Raw genomic sequence first — 24,608 nt, forward strand, 5'->3', positions numbered from 1 at the left:
TCCTTTTCCAGAAATTGGCATTCATATGGGTAGTTTTTTGGTATGGACACCCCACTCCAGTACTCTTGCCTGGAAAACCCCATGGACGGAAGAGCCTGGTGGGCTGCAGTCCGTGGGGTTGCTGAGGGTCGGACACGACTGAGCGACTTCACTTTCACTTTTCACTTTCATGCATTGGAGAAGGAAATGGCAACCCACTCCAGTGATCTTGCCTAGAGAATCCCAGGGATGGCGGAGCCTGGTGGGCTGCTGTCTATGGGGTCGCACAGAGTCGGACACAACTGAAGCGACTTAGCAGCAGCAGCAGCAGCAGCAGTGAGAAAGTTTACCTTTATACTACATATTTCTTTGAAAAGTGTTGAGTATCTTGGTTAATTAGTGGCTGTTGGCCAAAACCTGAAAGCACTAGCTAGAAAGGCTAATTATGTTCTTATTCCTTATATTCTAAAAGAAGACTTATTCTTTTTAAACATCCCTTAAATTTTAATTTAGGGAATCATTGAAGTATTGAGTAAGAATTAGTACTAAAATTGAAGGAAATAATGGTCCATAACTTCTTGATTGAAATAAGCATTGGTCATTAAACTATGTATTGGAAAAAAAATAATAACCTACGTGTTTAGAGATGGTGACTGTATCCAGTTTTAGTGACAGAACCAATTTCCTGAATTTTAAGCATTCAGTGAGTGAGCTGCCAATTTTGATTTTGTGTTGCTGTTTACCCAAATGACATTTGTTTTTTTTTTTTTCCCCATTTTTTGGAGGAGGGGGCAAAAAGCAGCAATACTGTGTTTGAAAATGATACTCTGACTCTCCTGTGTATGTTAACCACTTCAATGTTATTATCCTGCTTTGGTTTTATAGTGATTGTGAGGCATTCAATGCAAGTATACAATTATTTTCTCATTAAAAAAAAAATAATAATAAAAAAAGAAATAAGCATTGATAAGCCTTGAGAGTAAGTGTTTTAATTTGTATCAAAGTTTTACTTGATATATCAAGATTTGATTCATTTAAAAAATATATCAAATGCCTATTGTTTGACTCCATAAATGTACACATTTATAATGTACATCTCTGTTAAGAAATGTAACCACATTATGGTAGAAGTGCTTTGTGTGTTTAAATGATAACTGTTACAATACATATAAATGTGTTCAGAAATGTAGCTATTGTATTAGAGGTTTTATGGCCTTTTCTGTCAAGCTGATGATTTTCATGAATTTTGAATATAGTCATTGGCTTCTAAAATAAGAGCTCTAAGTATAGAAATAGGTTACTTGTAATGGTTTGTAATCTTGGTATCCAGCTATTGCAAAGTATGGTATTAAATAATAGGTCCTACTTGCTATATTTTTATTCTTTATTGGAAAATTTATCAGGCAAATGTCAGCTGTTTAAAATGGTGATTCTTTTTCCTTATAATTTGGTTTAAATAATTGCTGCTGCTGCTGCTAAGTCGCTTCAGTCGTGACCGACTTTGTGCGACCCCATAGATGGCAGCCCACTAGGCTCCTCTGTCCCTGGGATTCTCCAGGCAAGAATACTGGAGTGGGTTGCCATTTCCTTCTCCAATGCATGAAAGTGAAAAGTGAAAGTGAAGGCGCTCAGTCGTGCCCAACTCTTAGTGACCCCATGGACTGCAGCCTACCAGGCTCCTCTGTCCATGGGATTTTCCAGGCAAGAGTGCTGGAGTGGGTTGCCATTGCCTTCTCCAATTGCTTGCTAGAAACTGCTAAATGTTATCCTCTTTGGAGGAGTCTGTAAAACAGAGGTGGCTTTCTTAGCTTAGATCTGCCCTGTCTAATACAATAACCACTAGCCACATGTGGGATTACTTGAAATATGGCTAATATAAATTGAGATGTTTTATAAGTATAAAATACACACTGGATTTCAAAGACTTAGTTTGAGAAGAGAATGTAAGATATCCTATTAGTAAATTTTAAATACCAGTTGCTATATATTGAAATGACATTTTAAATATATTAAATAAAACATTATTGAAAATAGCTTCTTCTGTTTCTTTTTACTTTCTTCAATGTGACTACTAGAAAATTTTAAATTGTATATGTGTCCTGCATTATATTTCTCATATATAGTACTGTTTTAGACTGTGAGAAATAGTCTGAATAGGTATATACTTAGAGTTAAATGAGTAAAATGAAAATAATGACTAACTCTTTTACAGTGAGTTCTACTGTAGAAATCATTATAATGCAAGCCCTTTGTTGGGTACATGATGACTTGAATCAAGTAGATGTTGGCAGCTATGTTCTGAAAGTTTGTGGTCAAGAGGAAGTGCTACAGAAGTAAGTTTTTTCATTTAATTACTGAGCAACATTTTTGGAAATTTCATTTTAATGGGTTAGATTAAAAAAATTTTCAAGTTAAATTTATAATCTAAAGCCACATTGGGTTCTAGTGAATTGATATTGGGTCAGTTAACTTATATTGAGATATGCATTATCTGACATGATCTTGCCCTTAAGAAGCTGATAGTCTTAGATGGGAAGAATGGTGGGTAATTGGTTGACAGATGAATTTAATTTTTTTTCTTTCTGCAGAGAGGCAATAGTTACTTCATTATGAACTCCATTTTCCTTTTGTGGCATGTAGTATATCTTTAGCCACAATGTTTCGCTGTGATTTCTTTTTAGTTGCCTGAAAATATCATTATATGAATCTTTTTCTGAACCTACCAGAAATTCTCTGTCCCTGTCTTTTTCCCTTCTTTGTCTTCATCTTCTTTCTTCTTTGCTTTAACACTTCTCATGTAGAAGTATTCCTGTATTTAAATGCTCATATTTGATTTAAAAATCTTTGTCATCCTCTTCAATTTCTGATGCATAAACAATTTATATTTACTCTCTATTATTTCTAATTTGAGGAGAATAATGTTGATGAATAACTAATATATTTTAACAGTAATCATTGTCTTGGAAGTCATGAACATATTCAAAACTGTCGAAAATGGGACACAGAGATTAAACTGCAACTTTTGACCTTCAGCGCAATGTGTCAAAATCTGGCCCGAACAGTAAGTGTATACCCTATACTGAATTACGTTTGGTTGAATCTGAATAACTTTGTTAATGAGGCAGTTTGCAGTTTATACCTTCTTTAAGAGATTTGGGTTTGACTGCGAGTGAGGAACTCTCTATCTACTTTCTATGGAAGTCTGTATAGCAGATGGGGGGAAACTTTCAATCATGGAGGTTTAGGTAGCATAATACTCAGAGCTGGAGGCATGTGTGAAAGTCAAAGTTTTATAAGAGTTTGACTTGTAATAGTTTTACCCAAGTTGCACAATGAAAACATCAGCATCAGTCAAGGAGAAATGAGGAAAAAAGATTTTGAATGCTAAATATGGATTGGGGGAGAAAAAGATACATATTGACATTTGCACCAAACTGAGGAAAATATATTATTTTTCACCACATGAAAACTAATTCTCTGTTCTAAAAGTATAGTACTTTATTTTGAGGTTAAAGCAAAATAGAATATAAGAATTTAGGCCATTTTATTTCTTGATGAATTTTAATATGTAAAGAGAGATAATCTTTCTTCATTTGGTAGAATTTAGAGAAGAAAAATATCTGTCATTTCTGCTTTCTCTTTTCTTTATTTTCCTCAGTTTTGCTCCTATGTTAAGTAGAGTTTATTTCACTTGGGTGAAAACTGTTTCACAAAATTCAGTACATTTTATCATATCATTAGTAACTTTTCTTTTCAGTTTCCTAAGGAGTGATGTTCTTGAGTACTTTGCATAGTAAGGGTTATGGTTAAAAAGACCAGAACCTCACTTATTGAGGGTGAGGTAGAAGGAAATATGATTATCATTAGAAAATATAATGCAGAAATTTAGATGATCTCTTCTCATCTGGTTCCCACCTCACCTTCATTTGGCTGTCAGCCATCTTTAAAAGTGTTTTTAACTCTCCATTCTCTCTCTATAGAGCAGAAGTGGTTTTCCTTTGAAAAAATTTACATATCAGAAACTAGACTTCAAAGTATTTATGTTTTTTCCACTTAAACAGGTTTTTTAGAAGACAGTCACTTTGCACAATTATAAATATTTAAAGCCTCAGTTCTGAAAAATCACTTTCTTTTTAAGAGTTTATCATATGCTTAACCCTGTTTAACAGAAAGACTAATGGATTTCATTATTTGATAAATGTTTGTCTGTATGTGTTTATTTAGGCGGAAGATGATGAAACACCTGTGGATTTAAACAAACACCTGCATCAAATAGAAAAACCTTATAAAGAAGTCATGACGAGGTGTGGCATCTGAAACATTAATTTCAGATTTTCAAACTTTACTTTTGGATGTGAATGCATTTATTTTGGTAAATAAAACTATCATTCTTGTATATAGTATCTTTCAGCCACAATAACTGTTCTTCATTTTAGACATCCTGTTGAAGAACTTTTAGATTTGTATCACAATCAAGTGGAGTTGGCTCTTCAAATTGAAGTAAGTTCTAATTTATATTTTGGCATGATGGTTTAAAGATTCTTTCCCTGTATTCTCTTAAATACTAGTGTTGAAATTGGATTAAATATTTTAGAAGGACTATTTAAACTATATTCTTGATGTTGCTATTTGAGAACTTGTTTTCTGATCCAACATATTAATAGAAATTTAGTACTTGGGTTACTTCAGCTTTATTACTAAGAGGAACCTTCAGTTCAATTCAAAAAGCATTTATTGAATGCTTGCTAGATGTGCTGGGGTTGTGAAAATGAATGACCTGAGCCCCACCTACCAGGAACTTAAACAGAGACTTAAATAGAATTTCAATATAGTAAATGTAGAATAGGGGTATGCATTGAGGTTTTTTGAGAGATCAAACAAGGGCACTTTTCCAGTCAACTTGAGAGTTCAAGGAAGAGGCCTCTAAGAAGCGTTGTTGCCAAGTCTTAAATGGTATGAGTTAGCTAGAAGATAGTTGGAAAGGGCATGTGAACAAAAGTATATAGGTGTGAAACATATGGGGAAGTATAAGCACTTATCTAATACAGAGTATGAGGTGAAGATTGAAAGATGACATTGGAGATAGGCCAATATAAATTACCACCCTGTAATCCATATTATGTTTTACTTTATTCTCCAGATCAGGGGGCCATGTATAGTCCACTTCCAATTCTTGTAAATAAAAATTTGGCAGGGGCACAGCCACATCCCTTTGTTTACATGTTTTCTATGACTGCATCTGTGCTCTAATACTAAAGTTGAGTAGTTGGGATAGAGACCATATGCCCTGCAAAGCCTAAACAAGTTACTATTTTCATTTTATAGGAAATGTTTGCTGACCCCTTCTGTAATCATTTAAGGTGTTATTTAAGGTGTTTTAAGCTGAGGGTGGGAGGCGGAGTGGGGTAGAGTGGTTGACTTGTTTAATCTTGATCTTTGAAGTCCCTCTGTCTAAAGGAAGTTAGGGTTGCCAGGATTGGTCTCAGGGAGACTACTTAGGCAAGACTTTTTATAGTGGTCTAGGTAAAAGACAGGCTTCCCTGGTGGCTCAGTGGTAAAGAGTCCACCTGCCAATGCAGGAGATGTCGATTCAGTCCCTGGGTCAGGAAGATCCACTGGAGAAGGAAATGGCAACCCACTCCAGTATTCTTGCCTGAGACATCCTATGGACACAGGAGCCTGGTGGGCTATAGTCTGTGGGGTCATGAAAGAGCTGGACATGACTTAGCAACTAAACAACAACAGCAGGTAATATATAATGAGTATGGTGACAGTAAAGAGAAGGGACTGATTAACGATATTTAGGAGATAAAATTGGTTAGATTTTGATAGATAATGAGATATAAGTGAAGAAATAGTATAGGATGACTTCCAGATTTCTAGCTACTAGTATATATTTTTTATCAGTATATAATTATGTCAATTTATTTAATAGATATTTACTGAATTCTCCCTCAAGTCACTGTTGCAGGTGTTGAGCATATAACAGTGGATAAAAGAAACTGTAATCCTTGCCCTTTAGAGAATTTACATTCTAGTTAGAGGAAACAGAAGTTTAGTAATAAACTAGCAAGGTATATATCAGGTGGTAAGTGCTGTTAGAGAAAAATAAAGGGGGAGGGTAATGTTGCAATTTCAAATAAGATAATCAGAGAAGGGCTCATTGAGAAAATGAATTTGAGTAAATTACCAGAGAAGAGAGGAAGAAGCTACCTGGTCATCTGGGGAAGTGGTATGCCTGGTATATAGAACGTCTGCCAGGCTAGACTAGAACGAGGAGAGGGGCAAGAGTAGAAACAAATCAGTGAGGAGAGAGAATGATGGCTTAGACCAGAGTGATAGTAAAAGTGATGAAAAGTTAATGCTAGGAAGATTTACCAATAGATTGGATGTGGAACATGAGAGAGAGAGATGAGTAACTTCAGAATTTTCTACCTGAGCACGTTGGAAGTTTGGAGTTGCCTTTAGTGAGAGGTAGTGTGAGATGAGTGCAATGGTGCGGTAGTTTGAGCATTCTTTGGCATTGCCTTTCTTTGGGATTGAAATGAAAACTGACCTTTTCCAGTGCTGTGGCCACTGCTGTGTTTTCCAGATTTGCTGGGATATTGAGTGCAGCACTTGCACAATATCATCTTTCAGGATTACCCTAGGGGCTTCCCTAGTGGCTCAGACGTAAAGAATCCACCTAGAATGCAGGAGACCTGGGTTTGATCCCTGGGTTGGGAAGATCCCCTGGAGGAAGGATCATCTACCCTCTCCAGTACTCTTGGCTGGAGAATCCCATGGACAGAGGGGCCTGGCAGGCTACAATCCGTGGGATCACAAAGAGTCAGACACAACTGAGCAACTAACACTTAAATCCCCTACCTAGGTTGATCGTCACTTCAGATTCAGATTTCTGATACTTAACTTTTTATATAAATGTCTAACATCTCAGATTTAAGATGTATAAAACCATGTTTTTATTCTACCCTTTATATCTATTCATCAGTCTTCCCCTTCTTAATAAAATGGCCACTCTGTCCTTCCATTTGCTCAGGCCAAAACTTTGGAGTCATTTTTGATTTCCCAAGAAAAAGATAATTCACATCTCACATGCAATTCCATTTCTGTCAACTTTACCTCAGAAATACATTCAGAATGTGACAACCCTCCACTACCAGGGCTATACTCCTAGTCAACTACAAGAGTTGACAGCAGTTGCCTACTGGTCGTCCAACTTCTACCTGTCCTTCTATAGCCTGTCTTCAAGAGGCAATCAAAATTATATTTTAAAAACAAATCGCTAAATGCAGTGTGGTATCCTGGATTGTATCATGGAAGAGGAGAAATACATTTGGAAACACTGGTAAAATCTGAATAAAGTCGGCAGTTTAGGTAATAATAATGTAGTGAGTGTTAATGTCTTAGTTTTGACAAATTTAACATGGTTATATAAGAAGTTACTTAACCAGTTTCCTTTAATGTTGAATGAGAACTCTCTCTACTATTCTTGTAAATCTAAAATTGTTCCAAAATAAAAAAATTATTTTTAAAAATGAATATAAGCACAGAAAGCAAATGTAAAATGAGAGAAAATCAAAGCCAAAAAATGGTTGTTTGAAAAGATTAATCAAATTTATAAACCCTTAAGAATATTAAATCATGCCACTATTTTGTTTAATATTCTGTTTACCATCTCAGTGAAATTTAAATCTTAATTATGATTTCAAAGCCCTACACATTCTGAGCTCTCTCATGGCTTCCTACCCCTTTCTTTAAATGTGTGTGTGTGTGTGTGTGTGTGTTTTCTTTTCCTTTTTCTTTTTAAAACTGGAGTGGGGTTGCCATTTCCTCCTCCAGGGGATCTTCCCAACCCAGGGATCAAAGCTGCGTCACCTGGAATAGTGCTTTTTTTAAAATATATTTTATTTGACTGCACCAGATCTTAGTTGCAGCATATTGCATGTTTTTTAGTTGAGGCAGGCAGGATCTAGTTCCCTCGCAGGAAATGAACTTAGACCCCCTGCATCCCTGCTTTGGAGCGTGATGTCTTAGCCGCTGGACCACCAGGAAAGTCCTTTCTACCCCTTTTCTTACTTTGTTCTAGTTGACCTGCAGGTATGCTTCCCAACTGGGACCCTTGTACTTGTTCCTTCTTTTAATGCTGTTTCTCCAGATACTTGGGTAACTTATTCTTTCAGTTCCTTAGGGTCTGTGCTCTGATGTCTAATAAGAGAGCTCTTCACTGACCATCTAATGGGAAATAGCAACTCTCTATCATATCTATTCCCCATATTTTGTATTGCTTTATTGAGATACAATTTATGGATCATAAAATTTATCCATTTAATGTGTACAATTCAATGATTATTTTAGCAGATGAATCAGTTCAGTTCAGTTCAGTTGCTCAGTCTTGTCCGACTCTTTGCGACCCCATGAATCGCAGCACGCCAGGCCTCCCTGCATCACCAACTGCCAGAGTTCACTCAAGCTTACGTCCATCAAGTCGGTGATGCCATCCAGCCATCTCATCCTCTGTCGTCCCCTTCTCCTCCTGCCCCCAATCCCTCCCAGCATCAGAGTCTTTTCCAATGAGTCAACTCTTTACATGAGGTGGCCAAAGTATTGGAGTTTCAGCTTTAGCATCTGTCCTTCCAGTGAACACCCAGGACTGATCTCCTTTAGGATGGACTGGTTGGACCTCCTTGCAGTCCAAGGGACTCTCAAGATAGAGTTGTATAATTGTCATTACAGTGGCGTTTTAGAACATAAGTTTCCATGTGCTACTTTCCACTCATTCTCCCATTCCCATCCTCAGCCCCAGACAATGACTAATCTGGTTCCTATCTCAATAGATTTCCATTTAATGGAGATTTCCTGTAAGTGGAATCATACCCTGTGTAATCCTTTATATCTGATTTCTTTTACATATCATAGTGTTTTTTTTAAATTGGAAGATAATTGCTTTATAATGTTGTGTTAGTTTCTGCTGTACAACAATGTGAATCAGCTGAAAGTATACATATATCCTCTTCCTCATGAGCCTCCTTCCCCATTCCATCCTACCCATCTAGGTCATCATGGAGCACCAAGCCAAACTCCAGTGTTATACAGCAGCTTCCCACTAGCTAACTGTTTTATACCTACCATACTGTCTTAAGCTTTGTTCGTGTAGTGTGTATCCATTGTTTTGTTTTATTGCTGAATCCTTCTGTTGTTTGGCTATACCATGTTTTATTTATCTAGTCACCAAGTAACTGACATTTTTAACTGTACTTTTTGCTTTTATTTTTTAAAACTGTTTATTTAATTTTTGGTTGCTTTGCTTGGGCTTTCTCTAGTTGTGAGTGGGGGCTACTCTCTAGTTCTGGTGCTTGGGCTTCTCATTGCAGTGGCTTCTCTTGTTTTGGGGTACAGGATCTAAACACATGGGCTTCAGTAGCTGTGGCACGCTGGCTTAGTTGCTCTGCGGCATATGGAATCTTCCTGGACCAGGAAGATGAACTCGTGTCCCCTGCATTGGCAGGCAGATTCTTATCCACTGTACTACCAGAGAAGCCCCTATTTGCAGTTTTTGATTAATATGCATAATGCTGCTGTAAACATTCATGTGTAAGTCTGTGTAGATGTATGTTTTAATTTCTCTTTAGGCAGGTTTATGTGAGAGATCAGGAAGTTGCAAAAGTTTTGATTCCTCCTTGTCTTAGTTTTCTAGGGATAAGATGTTAATTTATTTCACTAAAATGAAGCTAGATGTTTTGAGGTAAGGAATAATGGTTTAGCTTCATACACTAAGGGAAATAGAAAATAAAGCTGACCAAGGGCTTGTAAATGTTAAGTGGCATGCGGATGCCGGCTGAAATCTGAGATGATTGGATCTTTAGGATTTGTGAGCTATTCTGTAGATGTACATGCTGCCTGGTAGAAGAAGTAGAGAAGTCTCTGAGCTCGGAAAATAGATTTCGTCAGAATGAGAGTGTGTGGGCTGGAAGCAAAGGAGACTGTGATCAGAATATGATACTGTTAAGATTCTGATAGGGCACACAGTTTGGGGGTTGAAAATGTTGTGAATTTGCCACATAGACAGTTAACTGAGGTTTCTTTTAAGGTATAGGATAGAAAGTCGGATAAATGTCCAGAGCAAAAATAAGGCAGATAGTAGAGGTAATACATGCCAGTAGCAAGGCAGATCAGTCAGTCACAGGCCAAGTCAGGCAACAGAAACTATAGTAGATTTTTGAACAGGGAAACTTAAAGAATTGTTAATTAGTAAAAGGTAGTTAATTACTATAAGGGATAAAAGAGGGCTAAAGCAGGAGTTGCATATTAATGCCAAACCTGGCCATTAACCCAGTTTTGTAAATAAAGTTTTATTGTAACACAGCCATGCTCATTAATTTATATATTAGAAAGTGAAAGTGAAGTCGCTCAGTTGTGTCCAACTCTTTGTGACCCTATGGACTGTAGCCTACCAAGCTCCTCAGTCCATGGGATTTTCCAGGCAAGAATACTAGAGTGAGTTGCCATTTCCTTCTCCAGGAGATCTTCCCAACCCAGGAATTGAACCCAGGTCTCCCATATTGTAGGCAGATGTTTTACTGTCTGAGCCACCAGGGCCTCAATTTATATATTACCTATGTCTGTTTTCATGCCGAGTTGAATTGTGACAGACTGGCCTACAAAACCTAAAACATTTGTTCTCAGGTCTTAAAACAGTGCCAGCCTTGCTCTAAGAGGTCCAGAAGTAACAGGTGCCAGGTGCAAAGAAGCAGTCATTAAGTACAGGTTGAGGAACAGTGGATAGTGAAGGAACTTTGAGGATTTATGACAGAGCCTCTTCCCCAACCCCAGGCTGAAATTCAGCCTCTTTGAAGTGGGTATGGCTGTGTTGCCTATGGCAAAGAAACTTGATAGTGCTCTCAGATGGGAAGAGCGTGGCCTGAGGGTGCAGCTGGAGCTGATCTTTGAGGACCACTGGGCTTCCACACTGAATTTTAAAATGGAGGACTGGAACCCTGATGAAAATATCTTCCTGCTGCTCTTGCCTATGAGTGTCCTTTCACTGCTCTCTAGTCACAACACCTAACATTGTGCTAGCTGGCAAGGAGGATTGTCTTTAAGGTCTAGTTCTAGAATTACAAAGTAGAGCAAAGGGTAGATTTGGAATCGGCACACAATAAATTGATAACTGCCACATAAAAGTGATGGAGAATAGTTTGGGAGAATGACATGAGCCTCAGAGGTTTTTGCATGAAAGTGGAAGAATAAAAGAAAGCAGAAACACGAGCAAGCAAAAATGGAAGCCTTCAGGATCTGAGGACTGCAAGGTAATTAGGTGTTTGAGAAAATGCAGTGGTTTCATTTAAGCATGCACACAAAGAGAACATTGGGTGTAGCCAAACCTCAAAGCTGGAAAATTTAAAATTTTTAAGGGATTGTACAGTACTGAGTTTCAGTCCTTTCTAGCAGTACTTGGCATTTAAGTTTGGCATAAATATTTTATGAATTAATTCATTATACAAAAATGTTTCTTAATGAGATGTACTCTAAAACAGTGATGGGGTAGTGAAGAAGGATTTTTAAATCATTCTCATCATGTAAGTTATTTTATAATGTATTTGTACATGTACTTTTGATTCACGGTAAAAAGGACTGTGGTTGAATAGTAAGGAAGGATTGTGCTCACAAGTGTTTTCATCATATAAAACTTAGAAAGTGAATGTTGTATAGATTTAAATGTTGCTGAAAAGTTGGCTCACTTTTAGTAACTGTTGCCCAGTGTTATTTGTGACCAGTCTCATTAGAGATTGGTCACAAGTTAATTGGTCTGTGTGTGGGGTTTTTTTTTTTTTTTTTTTTTTTGGTCTCTGGTTTTTGATACCAAAATTATGCAGGAGAGGGAAAACAGTTTTTAGTGTGGAAATTATTCCCAAATGAAAATCAAAAAGATGACTCAAGTTTTTTAATGATTTCAGAATTTGTAATTTATTACTTTTGCTCCTGATTCTAATAAGAAATTAAAAGGTATTTGCATGTGAATAATTGTATCAGGCAAAGTGAAAATTAACCAGGCCTGCTTTTTCCTACTTCAAAGTAAAGTATGTAATTGGCACTTCCCTGACAGTTCAGTGGTTAAGACTCAGTGCTTCCACTGCAGGGGTGTGGGATCCCTGGTGGGGACAGGGGGTGAAAACAAAGTAAATTATGTAATTGAAAAGCTATCTTGTTTCTTTTCTTTTTCATCATAAAAGCGTAAAGGATACCTGTTCTTAGGCACATCTAAAATGTTTGCTTTTTCCCTCATCCCTAAAATGATCCTTAAAATTCCACATACTTATGTTTATTTTACTTTTTATTTTTAAAGAATCAGCACAGAGCAGTAGATCAAGTAATTAAAGCTGTAAGAAAAATCTGTGGTGCTTTAGATGGCGTGGAGACTCTTGCCATTACAGAATCGGTAAAGAAGCTGAAGAGAGCAGTAAATCTTCCAAGGAGTAGAAGTGCTGAAGTGAGTATTTTTTAGTCGTTAGCATTTTATCACATGCAAATATGTACATAAGTGAGCATCTGTCATTTAAACTAGGAGATTTTTGCTTCTGCTAGACAAAATGGTACCATTTTAACTCTAGCTTTTACTTTTGAGCTGATTTGGTCACTTATTTGGTAAGGGGAGGGAATTTCCAAGAGGAAATGGACTGCCTTGAAGAACTTTGTGAGAGTTGACATTGAATAAATGGATATCCAGCTGAACTTTTTGTGTGTAGGGGAGAAACTCTGGCAAAAATGAGTTGGTCGAAGATTTTAAGGTAATACTGCCCTTGAAGGAGCTGGATATTAATAGCTAACATTTCTCCCTCTGGATGAAAATGTCCATGGTTGTCAATGGGGAAGTTCTGCTTTGGAGTAAACCTTCCTATTGGAAAGACCCAGAAGTCTCCGTAATAGTGACTTAAATTGCCTCAGAAGCAACCAGATTAGGAGCCCTCACTTGATATCATACTGTTGTATTTAGTAAAAGTCCTCCCTGTGGTATTTTCCACTGGGATTTAATTAACTGTTCAGAGGGATGTTCATAGCTCTGATTGGAAGGATGAAAGAAGGATCACAAGACATGATAAATTTCAAGAAAGGAAAAGTTATGTTGATGGTATGTTCTTCAACAAATGTCTGGGAAATAACTCAATCCATTTATTGTCTCAAAGACCCTATCCATATGGTATACAGAAATTTGAGTCTCTCGTGTTTTGTTAGTTTGTTCTTATTATGTGCTTGTTTTTTAGAAATTAAAAAACATCGGAAATCATTTGGAGGCAATAAAATGCCATGGTCTGGGATTTCCCCAATGGTCCAGTGGTTAAAGAATCAGTCCTGCAATTCAGGGGACATAGGTTCAGTCCCTGGTTGGGGAACTAAGATCCCACATGCTGTGGAGCAGCTAAGCCTGCCAGCCACAACTACTGAGCCCAGGTGCTCTGGAACCCATGTGACACAACTAGAGAGTCCATGTGTTGAAACAAAAGATGCCACATGTTGCAACAAAGATCCTGCATGCTGAAACTAAGACCTGATGCAGTCAAATAAATAAATATTTCTTTAAAAAAAAAATGCCATGGTCCTAATGCTGTCTGAGGCTTCTATTCATTATATTCATTGGCTGGGTAAATGAGCAGAGAGTAGGAGATAAACTCAGTTCAAATGATTATAAGGGCTTTTTTGAGACACTAAATGGTAATAAGTAGATTTCTAGTTTCTTTAAGGATATGCTTATGCTAATTGTAGAGCAAGTAATGGAAAATAAAATACTGTATTAATATATTTAGCACATTTGAGTTTCAAATATTAATTACCAAAAAATGGTTTGATGAGGCAGATTTTGCTGATTTTATTTTGCAGTACTTTTCATTTATTGCATGGTTTTCTTGATATTGAAAGTATCTTTTTATTTGGTTTGGGACATTCACTTTCTTTTTGCATTCTTTTTTATTGTTTTATTAATTCTTCAGACACTTGGGAAGTTTCTCCAGTGAAGGATTTCTTTGATATAGAGTTTAATAAGTGTATTGAAATTAAAAGTAAACATTTTATATTCCATCATGGGTGATTTTCTGACTAATCTGTATGTGTGTAAGCAGGCAACTTCACTGTCTGGAGGAGGAGACATTAACAGGAGTTCAAGTAGGGGTATGTATTTAAGTTCCTTACATTTTAGGAGTAATTGTTGCTTTTACAGAGAATTATATTAACAATTTCTTTAAATCTAGGCTCACTGAATCCTGAAAATCCTTTTCAAGTAAGCATGGACCAATTAACTGCAGCAATTTATGATCTTCTCAGACTCCATGCAAATTCTGGTAGAGGTTCTGTACATTGTGCCCAAAGTAACGGGAACATTAAGGAAGCATGGACTACAACAGAACAGCTCCAGTTTACAATTTTTGCTGCTCATGGTATTTCAAGTAACTGGGTATCAAAGTAAGTAGCTATTTAGAAGAAGATATGTACAACTTTACCTGGAGGCTAATATAACCTTGTAAAACATCAGCATCCACTGTTACCTTGGTCTTTAAATGGATACTTGATCCACCAAATACCTTTGTGTTTTTCCTAAGAATTACAGAGATGTTTGATGCTGTTAGTAAATATTACTATCACTCCCACTACATGCAGAAAAAGCAGGAAAATATGTTTAAACTAACAAGGGCAAATGTTAATAAATTAGTTAACTTATGACTGCTGTTTCTGGCTTGCCTTTAGAACCAGGGTAGTGGGACTAGACTTTTTTAGCACATTTATTTTTCCTCTTTAGTAGTTTTTACAGTTTACTCTTGTTAGACTTTGAAGTCTACAAGGGCATATTTCTTTTGTTGAATTTTTAATATGGGTTTTTCTTTTTTTTTTTTGTCAGTACCAAAAAGTTTACCACCTTCAGCTTATCTGGAAATGACTAGTATAAACTGAAAAGTCCAAATTGAATATATTTAATGAAATAATTTTTATAATAGTTTAATGCTATAAAATAAAGCCAAGTTGTTGCTGTTGTTCAGTTGCTAAGTTATCTCTGACTCTTTTCGACTGCATGGACTGCAGCATGTTAGGCTTCCTTATCCTTCAGTATCTCCTGGAGTTTTCTCAGATTCATGTCCATCGAGTCAGTGACACTATCTAACCATCTCATCCTCTGCCACCCTCTCCTCCTTTTGCCTTCAATCTTTGCCAGCATCAGGGTTTTTTCCAGGGAGTCAGCTCTTTGCACCCGGTGGCCAAAATATTGGAGCTTCAGCTTCAACATTAGTCCTTCCAATGAATATTCAGGGTTGATTTCCTTTAGGATTGACTGGTTTGATCTCCTTGCTGTCCAAGGGACCCTCAAGAGTCTTCTCCGGCACCATAATTCAAAGGCATCAGTTCTTCAGCACTCAGCCTTTATGGTCCAGTTCTCACATCCATACATGATTACTACTGCTACTACTACCAGCCTAGTTATGAGATACCAAATGTAAATTCTGCTTTAGAACATAAACTGAACATTAGATACTATATAATATAATGACTTGAAAATGGTATATTAATTCATTCAGTAAATATTTACTGAATACCATCTGTGGGCAGTGTTCTTTGTACTAGGGACTCAGCAGTTAAAAGGCAGCAAAAAATCTTTGCCCTCTTGGAACTTGCATTTTGATGGGTACTATTGCTGTCTTAATGTATTTCATTCTTTTAAATAGTTACAGGGATAATATTATCCACCTTCTTCATGCAAAAACATGTATGTACACAAATTTAGGGACACTAATGAGAACAAATACTCAGCAGAAGACGATGCAGTGATAATTAAAATGAATTTTTTTTTTCCCCCTGTGCTGTACAGCTTTTGGGAACTCAGTTCCCAGACCAGGGATTGAACCCGGGCAAAGGTAATGAAAGCCCGTATTTGAAACTACTAGGCCACCAGGGAACTCCCAATACAATGCTGATTTTAAAAGAGGTTGAGAAAAGCAATCAAATAGCTATGTGAACCAGTGAGATTAGATTTGAAATATAGTTTGAATGATAAACAGATTGTATGAACAAAATGGACGAACAAAATGTTTAATGGGTAAGCCTAGCAGTAAGTTAGAATACTAGTAGAATACAGTTTTATTGAACCCAAAACTCCCTACAAGATTGCCTGACTGTATATTACCCAGTTCTGTAATTGTGGCAGTTAGGGACTAAATCATTGCTTTCCCATGAAAGATTACAGTAGCATCTGTCCCCATGGATGGTGCTGCTGCTGCTAAGTCATGTCAGTCGTGTCCAACTCTGTGCGACCCACAGACGGCAGCCCACCAGGCTCCTCTGTCCCTGGGATTCTCCAGGCAAGAATACTGGAGTGGGTAGCCATTTCCCTCTCCCCATGGATGGAACCCTCCTAATCAGGAAGATCAGCTCAGTGCAGCTCAGGCCCATGCACCATTAATAAGGTAAACGGACTCTACTTCAGTGGCTCCCCAAAGGAAAATGGCACCTAGGGAACATAAATGCTTATACTGTTACTTCCCAGAATGAATATACCTAGAAATGAGGAATTATTCAGTGTCATTTAACTAAAATTTAATGCTGGTAACTAACTGTTACCAAATTGAGATAAATTCTCCAGTTGATATCAATATTGGCTCCTTTAGACTGACACCTAGGAATATATGTTCCCTTCTGTATTCCCTCTGGTCTGCCTCTATTTTTGTAGGATTTGCAATAGTTAAATTTTAGATGTTTTTCCAAAAATTCACTGATACAGTAACCAAATTATTTCAGATAATAGTCACTTAGGGAAGAATGGCTAATGATATATATATATACATATATATATATATATATATATGTATATATATATATTTGGTTAGTTAACTCATTTGTGTTATCAAATAAAAATTCAATTAAACCCTTTTATTTTCTCAGTTATGAAAAATACTACTTGGTATGTTCCCTGACTTACAATGGAAAGGATCTTTTTAAACCTATTCAATCAAAGAAGGTTGGCACTTATAAGAATTTCTTCTATCTTATTAAATGGGATGAACTGTAAGTGAGACTTTTGGCTTTTTATTCTTTCAGTATGTCCTGTTCTTTACCTTTTTCCATGTATGCTTCCAGCTTTCATTTTTAATTACAATTTCCATTAAAATTTGATTCTTACTGATACCTTAAAGATTCTTCTAGATACGATTTTATAGAATGGACTGAAGCTCTCATTTAAAATCTGAAATACTCTTGAATATTCATATTGTTAACTTACAGAACCATGCCATCAATTCTTCCTAGCCTTTGTCAAGTTAAAGTCATGTGTAATTCTGGTGTTTTATAATATTGCTTTAGTTTAGTATTTATTCTGTGACAATGTATCTAGGAAGCCTAGTTCTTGGTTAACAGATTTTAAAAATTATCTTCAATCCATGTACAAGATGATATTTTGAACTGTTAATATTTTTAAAATGTTATCTTTGAACTAAGGGAATGCTTTCATTATTTAGGCAAATAGGCAATTGCAAAACTTTATTCTGCATTTATTAAATAGTTTCCTATTTTTCTTTTTTTTAATTACAAAAGTAGCACATGTTTGTGAAAACAGTCAAATAATGTAAAAATGCATATAGGGTGAAAAATGTCATTTTACTTCCAGCACTTAACCGTCTCATGACTCCTCAGAGTGACTGCTCTTGACCTCATGTGTCCTTTCAGATCTTATTAAAAAAAAGCACCAGTAAACATATATGTTTGTCTGTGCATGTATGTGCACCAAACGTCTAGAGTCAGAAACACTCATGAACATTCATCTAGCTTTTCCTAAAAGAAATAAAGATGATGGTTATCTTGCCTAAAAATTGTCATTGCAAGTCTTAAAGAATTAACAAATTTTTGAAGAGAGAAATGTTATATGTTTGAAATTTTAATGAAATTTATTTAAGATTTTTTAGTATTTGTTAGCCAAGCTTGCTACTTACTTACATAAAGTTTACTCAGAATAAGGATTATTTGAAGAGTCAAATAAAATACCTAAAATTGTCAGTTTCGTTAAAGGGTTAAACTTCATATTCAATCTAATTTGTTTTTTCTATTAATACATTTCCCCCCCATAGAATCATTTTTCCCATCCAGATATCACAATTGCCGTTAGAATCACTTCTTCACCTTACTCTTTTTGGAATTTTAAATCAGAGCAGTGGAAGTTCCCCTGATTCTAATAAGCAGAGAAAAGGGCCAGAAGCTTTGGGCAAAGTTTCTTTACCTCTTTTTGACTTTAAACGGTAAGTGTTGCTGAGCTGTAATGGTGAGTTACTGTGAACCCCCCCTGCAGTATCAGTATTGGCCAGAGAATGGAATGGGGAAAACTGACATTCGTGATGAGATAATGAGTTGTCACCATTTCCCAGTGTGATTAAAAGAGGTCATTTCAGAGATACAGAGAAAACCGAAGTTGTCCTGGTATCATTTGAACATATCTATATGGGTTTTCAAAGGATTCTTCGCTGCTCACTGTTCCAGAAGAAAAGCAGCAGCCAATTCATTCTTTTTTTTTTCAATTCATTCTTTAATTGTCATTTATGAAAAGCATTATATTATTGACATAATATTCATGGTCTTAGACGTTCCTTTGATTAAAACAACAAAACTCCATTTTCCATCTTCTCATCCTTTCCCCATCCTCCTCCTGTTTGAGTGTACAGCTGCATATTATTCCCTTCTCTTTACCTGACTGATCTCCCCTTACTGTTATGGGCCCCTGGCCTTTAATCTTCAAAAGTCCCACATGTATGCAAAACTTGCTGATCCTTAAGGTAAAAGAAATTCCTTTTGAGCTTTGTGTCTACTAATAGCCTTTGGGATAGTATAATCTACCTGGCTTTTCAGCTGACTGTTTTGATTATGTTTTAAGTAATAATATGTTCCTTGAGACCATGAAGTGTCTTCTTAAATGAAAAAAAAAATCATTGACTAAGTTTGTGATGCTTGATATAGAACATGATAACATTTTTGGAGAGTGATAATGGACATTATCATACTGGAGTATCTAAGTTCTGCAATCAAGCAATATTACTGTAATAACAAACACATAACATGTACTCTATGCAAGCTATTAGTCTGAATGCTGTATACATAGCCTTATATACCTCAGAACAACCCTATGAAGGTAGGTATTATTATCCCTTTTTACAGAGGGGGAAATCAAAGTGGTTTGCCCTTGGGCGCTTAGTTAATAAATGGTAGAACTGAGTTTGAATCTAGGGAATCTGGCCTCAGGGTCTGTATTCTCAACATTAACCTATATTGCCATTCTCAGATTTATTTGATACCATGATACTTGTTTTGATTTAAAATCCATCTTTGAAACCATTTTGGGAAATGATTTAATAATTGATCTATTTAACTTACAAGAGCTGCTGGAAGATCCACTGGAGAAGGGATAGGCTACCCACTCCAGTTTTCTTGGGCTTCCCTTGTGGCTCAGTTGGTAAAGAATCTGCCTGTAGTGCAGGAGGGAGACCTGGGTTCGATGCCTGGGTTGGGAAGATCCTCTGGAAAAAGGAAAGCCTACCCACTCCAGTATTCTGGCCTGGAGAGTTCCATGGACTCTATAGTTCATGGGGTCACAAAGAGTCGGACACACACTGAGTGACTTTCACTTTAACCTACAATAAAATGATTAAAAAATATTCTTTTCCCATGTATTTAAATATAGCATTTTTTCATATATATATTTTTTCTTTTGTCTCTCCCCCTATATTTGAGAAGGCCATGTAAGATTTTTTAATTATATACCTTTCGTTGGGCTCCAATTTTTTTTGACACCTGACATAATTCTGAACTGAGAAACACTAGAGAAGAGCAGTTAAAGAGATTGCTATTAATGATACATATTTAGAACTCCTTGCTAAATACAGTCCATAACTACTCTAAAACAGAATATTGGCCACATAAAGGAAGGGGATCGTGTTCTCAGTCATCTTTGATAAATAAGTGTCAGGTAATAGTTAATGTGAGAAAATTAAATGTAATCGTGTCTATCAATTTTTATAAATGAGTCAGTTTTGAAAACCTTCGTGCACTTGAAAGCAACAAGAGTCTGCTTCATTCAAGGAGTATTATCACTTTTTGCCATTTTATTTGCTTATTAATAAGTGTTTTTATTGAGTTAACAACCTTCTTTCAAGATTCAAAAGAGTAAAGGGAAGGGCAGTTGACTTTTGTTAGACAATTAAATAGTTTGCATGTATCCAGTGCTCAGCGGTTTAAAAGAATGAACTGATGTCATTAAGCTTGAGAGTTTGCCAAGCTGTGTAGTCAATCTAGATAATGTTAGGATTTAACATTCAAAAAATGCTCAGAAATCAAGAAGGAAGATGACTTTATATATAAATACATAGAATCTGTGTTAATGATTTAGTTGTGCTCATGTGCTGTAGTATAATGATCAGAAATCCTGGTCTTGAAATTCTTTTAAAATTAATTATGTTTAAGCTACAACCTGCATACAGTCAGATGAAGTTATAAGAGCCAAATGATTTACAGGCATTTCAGTCAACCTCAGCAACAAATGAGTTCTTAACTCATTTTTAAATAAATGGAATCAAGCGTTTAACCTGCTTGCTGTTCCTTTATAGTTGAATCTCAGGATTACCAAATAATTGATGTGAGAAGGTTCTTTGTAGAAAAATTTCAGCTAATAGATGCAGAAAGAATGACAGAATATCAGAATTTTGCAATTTCTGTTGTTATTCAGTCGCTCAGTTGTGTTTGACTCTCTGCGACCCTATGGACTGTAGCATGCCAGGCTTCCCTGTCCTTCACCATCTCCTAGAGCTTGTTCAGACTCATGTCCATTGAATCAGAGATGCCATCTAACCATCTCATACTCTGTCATCTCCTTCTCCTCCTGCCTTCAATCTTTGCCAGCATCAGGGTCTTTTCTAATTGAATTCGCTCTTCGCATCCGGTGGTCCAGAAGTATTGGAACTTCAGCTTCAGAATTGGTCTTTCCAGTGAATAGTCAGGGTTGATTTCCTTGTAGTCCAAGGGACTCTCAAGAGTCTTCTCCAACACTACAGTTCGAAGGCATCAATTCTTTGGAGCTCAGCCTTTATGGTCCAATTCTCACATCCATACATGACTACTGGAAAAACCGTAACTTTGACTAGATGGACTTATGCCGGCAAAGTAGTATCTCTGCTTTTTAGTACACTGTTTAGGTTTGTTTTAGGTTTTCTTCCAAGGAGCAAGTGTCTTTTAATTTCATGGCTGCAGTCACCATCTGCAGTGATTCTGGAGCCCAAGAAAATAAATTCTGTCACTGTTTGCATTGTTGGCCCATCTTCTTGCCATAAAGTGATGGGAGTGGATGCCATGATCTTAGTTTTTGAACGTTGAGTTTTAAGCCAGCTTTTTCACTCTCCTCTTTCACTTTCATCAAGAGGCTCTTCAGTTCCTCTTCACTTTCTGCCATAAGGGTGGTGTTGTCTACATATCTGAGGTTGCAATCCCTACTGAAATAATAGATTTAGGCCAGGAAATCTCAGTCTTGGCACTGTTGTTATTTTGAGCCAAATGATTCTTTGCTGTGGGAGATTGTCCTGTGCATCGTAGGATGTTTGGCAGTACCTTTGACTTCTGCCCACTAAATGTCAGAGGTACACCCTAGTTGCCAACCAGAAAGTCTAGAGACATTGCCAAATATCTAGTGGAGTCAAAAGCATTCTTGGTTGACACTGATTTAAGTCACTTCAGTTCAGTTGCTCATTAGTGTCCAACTCTCCGCGACCTCATTAAATGCGGCACGCCAGGCCTCCCTGTCCATAACCAACTCCCGGAGTGCACCCAAACTCATGTCCATCGAGTCGGTGATGCCATCCAGCCATCTCATCCTCTGTCGTCCCCTTCTGCTCCTGCCCCCAATCCTTCCCAGCATCAGGGTCTTTTCTCATGAGTCAACTCTTTGCATGAGGTGGCCAAAGTATTAGAGTTTTAGCTTCAGCATCAGTCCTTCCAATGAACACCCAGGACTGATCTCCTTTAGGATGGACTGGTTGGATCTCCTTGCAGTCCAAGGGACTCTCAAGAGTCTTCTCCAACACCACAGTTCAAAAGCATCATTTCTTTGGTGCTCAGCTTTCTTCACAGTCCAACTCTCACATCCATACATGACCACTGGAAAAACCATAGCCTTGACTAGACGGACCTTTGTTGGCAAAGTAATGTCTCTGCTTTTTAATATGCTGTCTAGGTTGGTCATAACTTTCCTTCCAAGGAGTAAGTGTCTTTTAATTTCATGGCTGCAGTCACCATCTGCAGTGCTATTGGAGCCCCCCAAAATAGTCTGACACTGTTTCCACTGTTTCCCCATGTATTTGCCATGAAGTGATGGGACTGGATGCCATGATCTTAGTTTTCTGAATGTTGAGCTTTAAGCCAACTTTTTCACTCTCCTCTTTCACTTTCATCAAGAGGCTTTTTAGTTCCTCTTCACTTTCTGCCATAAGGGTGCTGTCATCTGCATCTCTGAGATTATTGATATTTCTCCTGGCAATCTTGATTACAGCTTGTGTTTCTTCCAGCCCAGCGTTTCTCATGATGTACTCTGCATATAAGTTAAATAAGCAGTGTGACAATATACAGCCTTGATGTACTCCTTTTCCTATTTGGAACCAGTCTGTTGTTCCATGTCCAGTTCTAACTGTTGCTTCCTGACCTGCATACAGGTTTCTCAAGAGGCTGGTCAGGTGGTCTGGTATTCCCATCTCTTTCAGAATTTTCCACAGTTTATTGTGATCCACACAGTCAAAGGCTTTGGCATAGTGAATAAAGCAGAAATAGATGTTTTTCTGAAACTCTCTTGCTTTTTTGATGATCCAGCAGACGTTGGCAATTTGATCTCTGGTTCCTCTGCCTTTTCTAAAATCAGCTTGAACATCTGGAAGTTCATGGTTCACGCACGTAATGCTCAAGCCTGGCTTGGAGAATTTTGAGCATTACTTTACTAGAGTATGAGATGAGTCCAATTGTGCGGTAGTTTGAGTATTCTTTGGCGTTGCTTTTCTTTGGGGTTGGAATGAAAACTGACATTTTCCAGTCCTGTGGCCACTGCTGGGTTTTCCAAATTTGCTGGCATATTGAGTACAGCACTTTCACAGCATCATCTTTCAGGATTTGAAACAGCTCAACTGGAATTCCATCACCTCTACTGGCTGGGTATGGTTTTTGCTTTGGCTGCATCCCTTCATTCTTTCTGAAGTTATTTCTCCACTGATCTCCAGTAGCATAATGGGCACCTACTGACCTGGGGAGTTCCTTTTTCAGTATCCTATCATTTTGCCTTTTCATACTGTTCATGGGGTTCTCAAGGCAAGAATACTGAAGTGGTTTGCCATTCCCTTCTCCAGTGGACCACATTCTGTCAGACCTCTCCACCATGATCCGCCCGTCTTGGGTGGCCCCACAGGGCACGGCTTAGTTTCATTGAGTTAAACAAGGCTGTGGTCCGTGTGATTAGATTGATTAGTTTTCTTTGATTGTGGTTTCAGTGTGTTTGCCCTCTGATGCTCTCTCACAACACCTACTTGGGTTTCTCTTACCTTGGACGTGGGGTATCTCTTCACGGCTGCTCCAGCAAAGCACAGCCGCTGCTCCTTACTTTGGGTGAGGGGTATCTCCTCACGGCCGCCCCTCCTGACCTTGAACTTAGAGTAGCTCCTCTCGGCCCTCCTGTGCTGGTGCAACCGCTGCTTCTTGGATGTGGAGTTGCTCCTCTCAGCTGCCGCCACTGACCTTGGGTGTGGGGTAGCTCCTCTCTGCCGCTCTTGCGCCGTCACAGTCTGGCGCTCTCCGCCGCTGCCCCTGGCCTTGGGTGTGGGGTAACTCCTCTCTGCCGTGCTTCTGTGCTGTCCATCGCCTCATGATTTAAGTAATGATTTATTAATGCCTGTTAGGAAACCATTGTGATTAACTTTTCTGGAACTTTGTAATAAATGGTTTAGACTGATAGCACTTGAACAGATTATCTTAACATCACAGAAGGAGAGATACACCAAACAATGCATGCTTTATTTGATGCATCAGGAGCTAGTAGTATACAATTCCAGCTGTAAAACATTACGTATTCTTGCCAGATTACTAACCTTCAATCAGCTCAGTTCTTTAGATCTAAATATTACAGAAAACATGGGAGATAAAGGGACACGCTAAAATTATACCAGGGGAATGCAGTCAGTAAAAGCCAGGATATAGAAAAGTTTTCACAACAAAAGACAGGTTATTCAACAAGTAATGGGATAAAAAGGAACAATGTATAGGGTAAAACAAGAGTTGGTTAACTTTCTGTAAAGAGAACTGGACAGAAGTAGTTGAGACTTTGTAGGTCATGTAGTCTCTTTCGCAACAACAAAAGCAATGATAGGCAACATGTAAATGAATGAATGTGCTTTGTTCTAATACAAGTTTACTTACAAAAGCAGGTGACAGTCTGGAGTTTGACCTTTGACTTAAAAGATACTTAAAAAGACATATCACCCAACACACATGTTGGACCTGCTTGTATCCTAATTCAAACCAGCTGTTAAAAATTTTTTTAGAGCCACTCAGAGAAATTTGATTGCTGACTGTATAGCCGATACCTTTTT

At 37.5% G+C, this 24,608-nt stretch overlaps 1 protein-coding gene across 6 annotated transcripts in view; it reads left to right on the top strand.

Moving 5' to 3' along the window:
• The window catches only part of PIK3C2A (phosphatidylinositol-4-phosphate 3-kinase catalytic subunit type 2 alpha), a 109,577-nt gene that overhangs the window by 57,311 nt on the left and 27,658 nt on the right, over positions 1 to 24,608 (top strand). For all 6 annotated transcript variants that reach the window (XM_055548468.1, XM_055548464.1, XM_055548465.1 and 3 more), the window contains 9 exons: positions 2,192 to 2,312; positions 2,929 to 3,040; positions 4,204 to 4,283; positions 4,416 to 4,479; positions 12,326 to 12,469; positions 14,094 to 14,142; positions 14,223 to 14,433; positions 16,900 to 17,022; positions 18,078 to 18,245. In XM_055548468.1, the coding sequence (XP_055404443.1) occupies positions 2,192 to 2,312; positions 2,929 to 3,040; positions 4,204 to 4,283; positions 4,416 to 4,479; positions 12,326 to 12,469; positions 14,094 to 14,142; positions 14,223 to 14,433; positions 16,900 to 17,022; positions 18,078 to 18,245 (1,072 nt within the window). The remainder of the gene's footprint in view (positions 1 to 2,191; positions 2,313 to 2,928; positions 3,041 to 4,203; positions 4,284 to 4,415; positions 4,480 to 12,325; positions 12,470 to 14,093; positions 14,143 to 14,222; positions 14,434 to 16,899; positions 17,023 to 18,077; positions 18,246 to 24,608) is intronic.

The sequence above is a fragment of the Bubalus kerabau genome, chromosome 15 (assembly GCF_029407905.1).
Source record: "Bubalus kerabau isolate K-KA32 ecotype Philippines breed swamp buffalo chromosome 15, PCC_UOA_SB_1v2, whole genome shotgun sequence".
NCBI classification, from domain to species: Eukaryota; Metazoa; Chordata; class Mammalia; order Artiodactyla; family Bovidae; genus Bubalus; species Bubalus kerabau.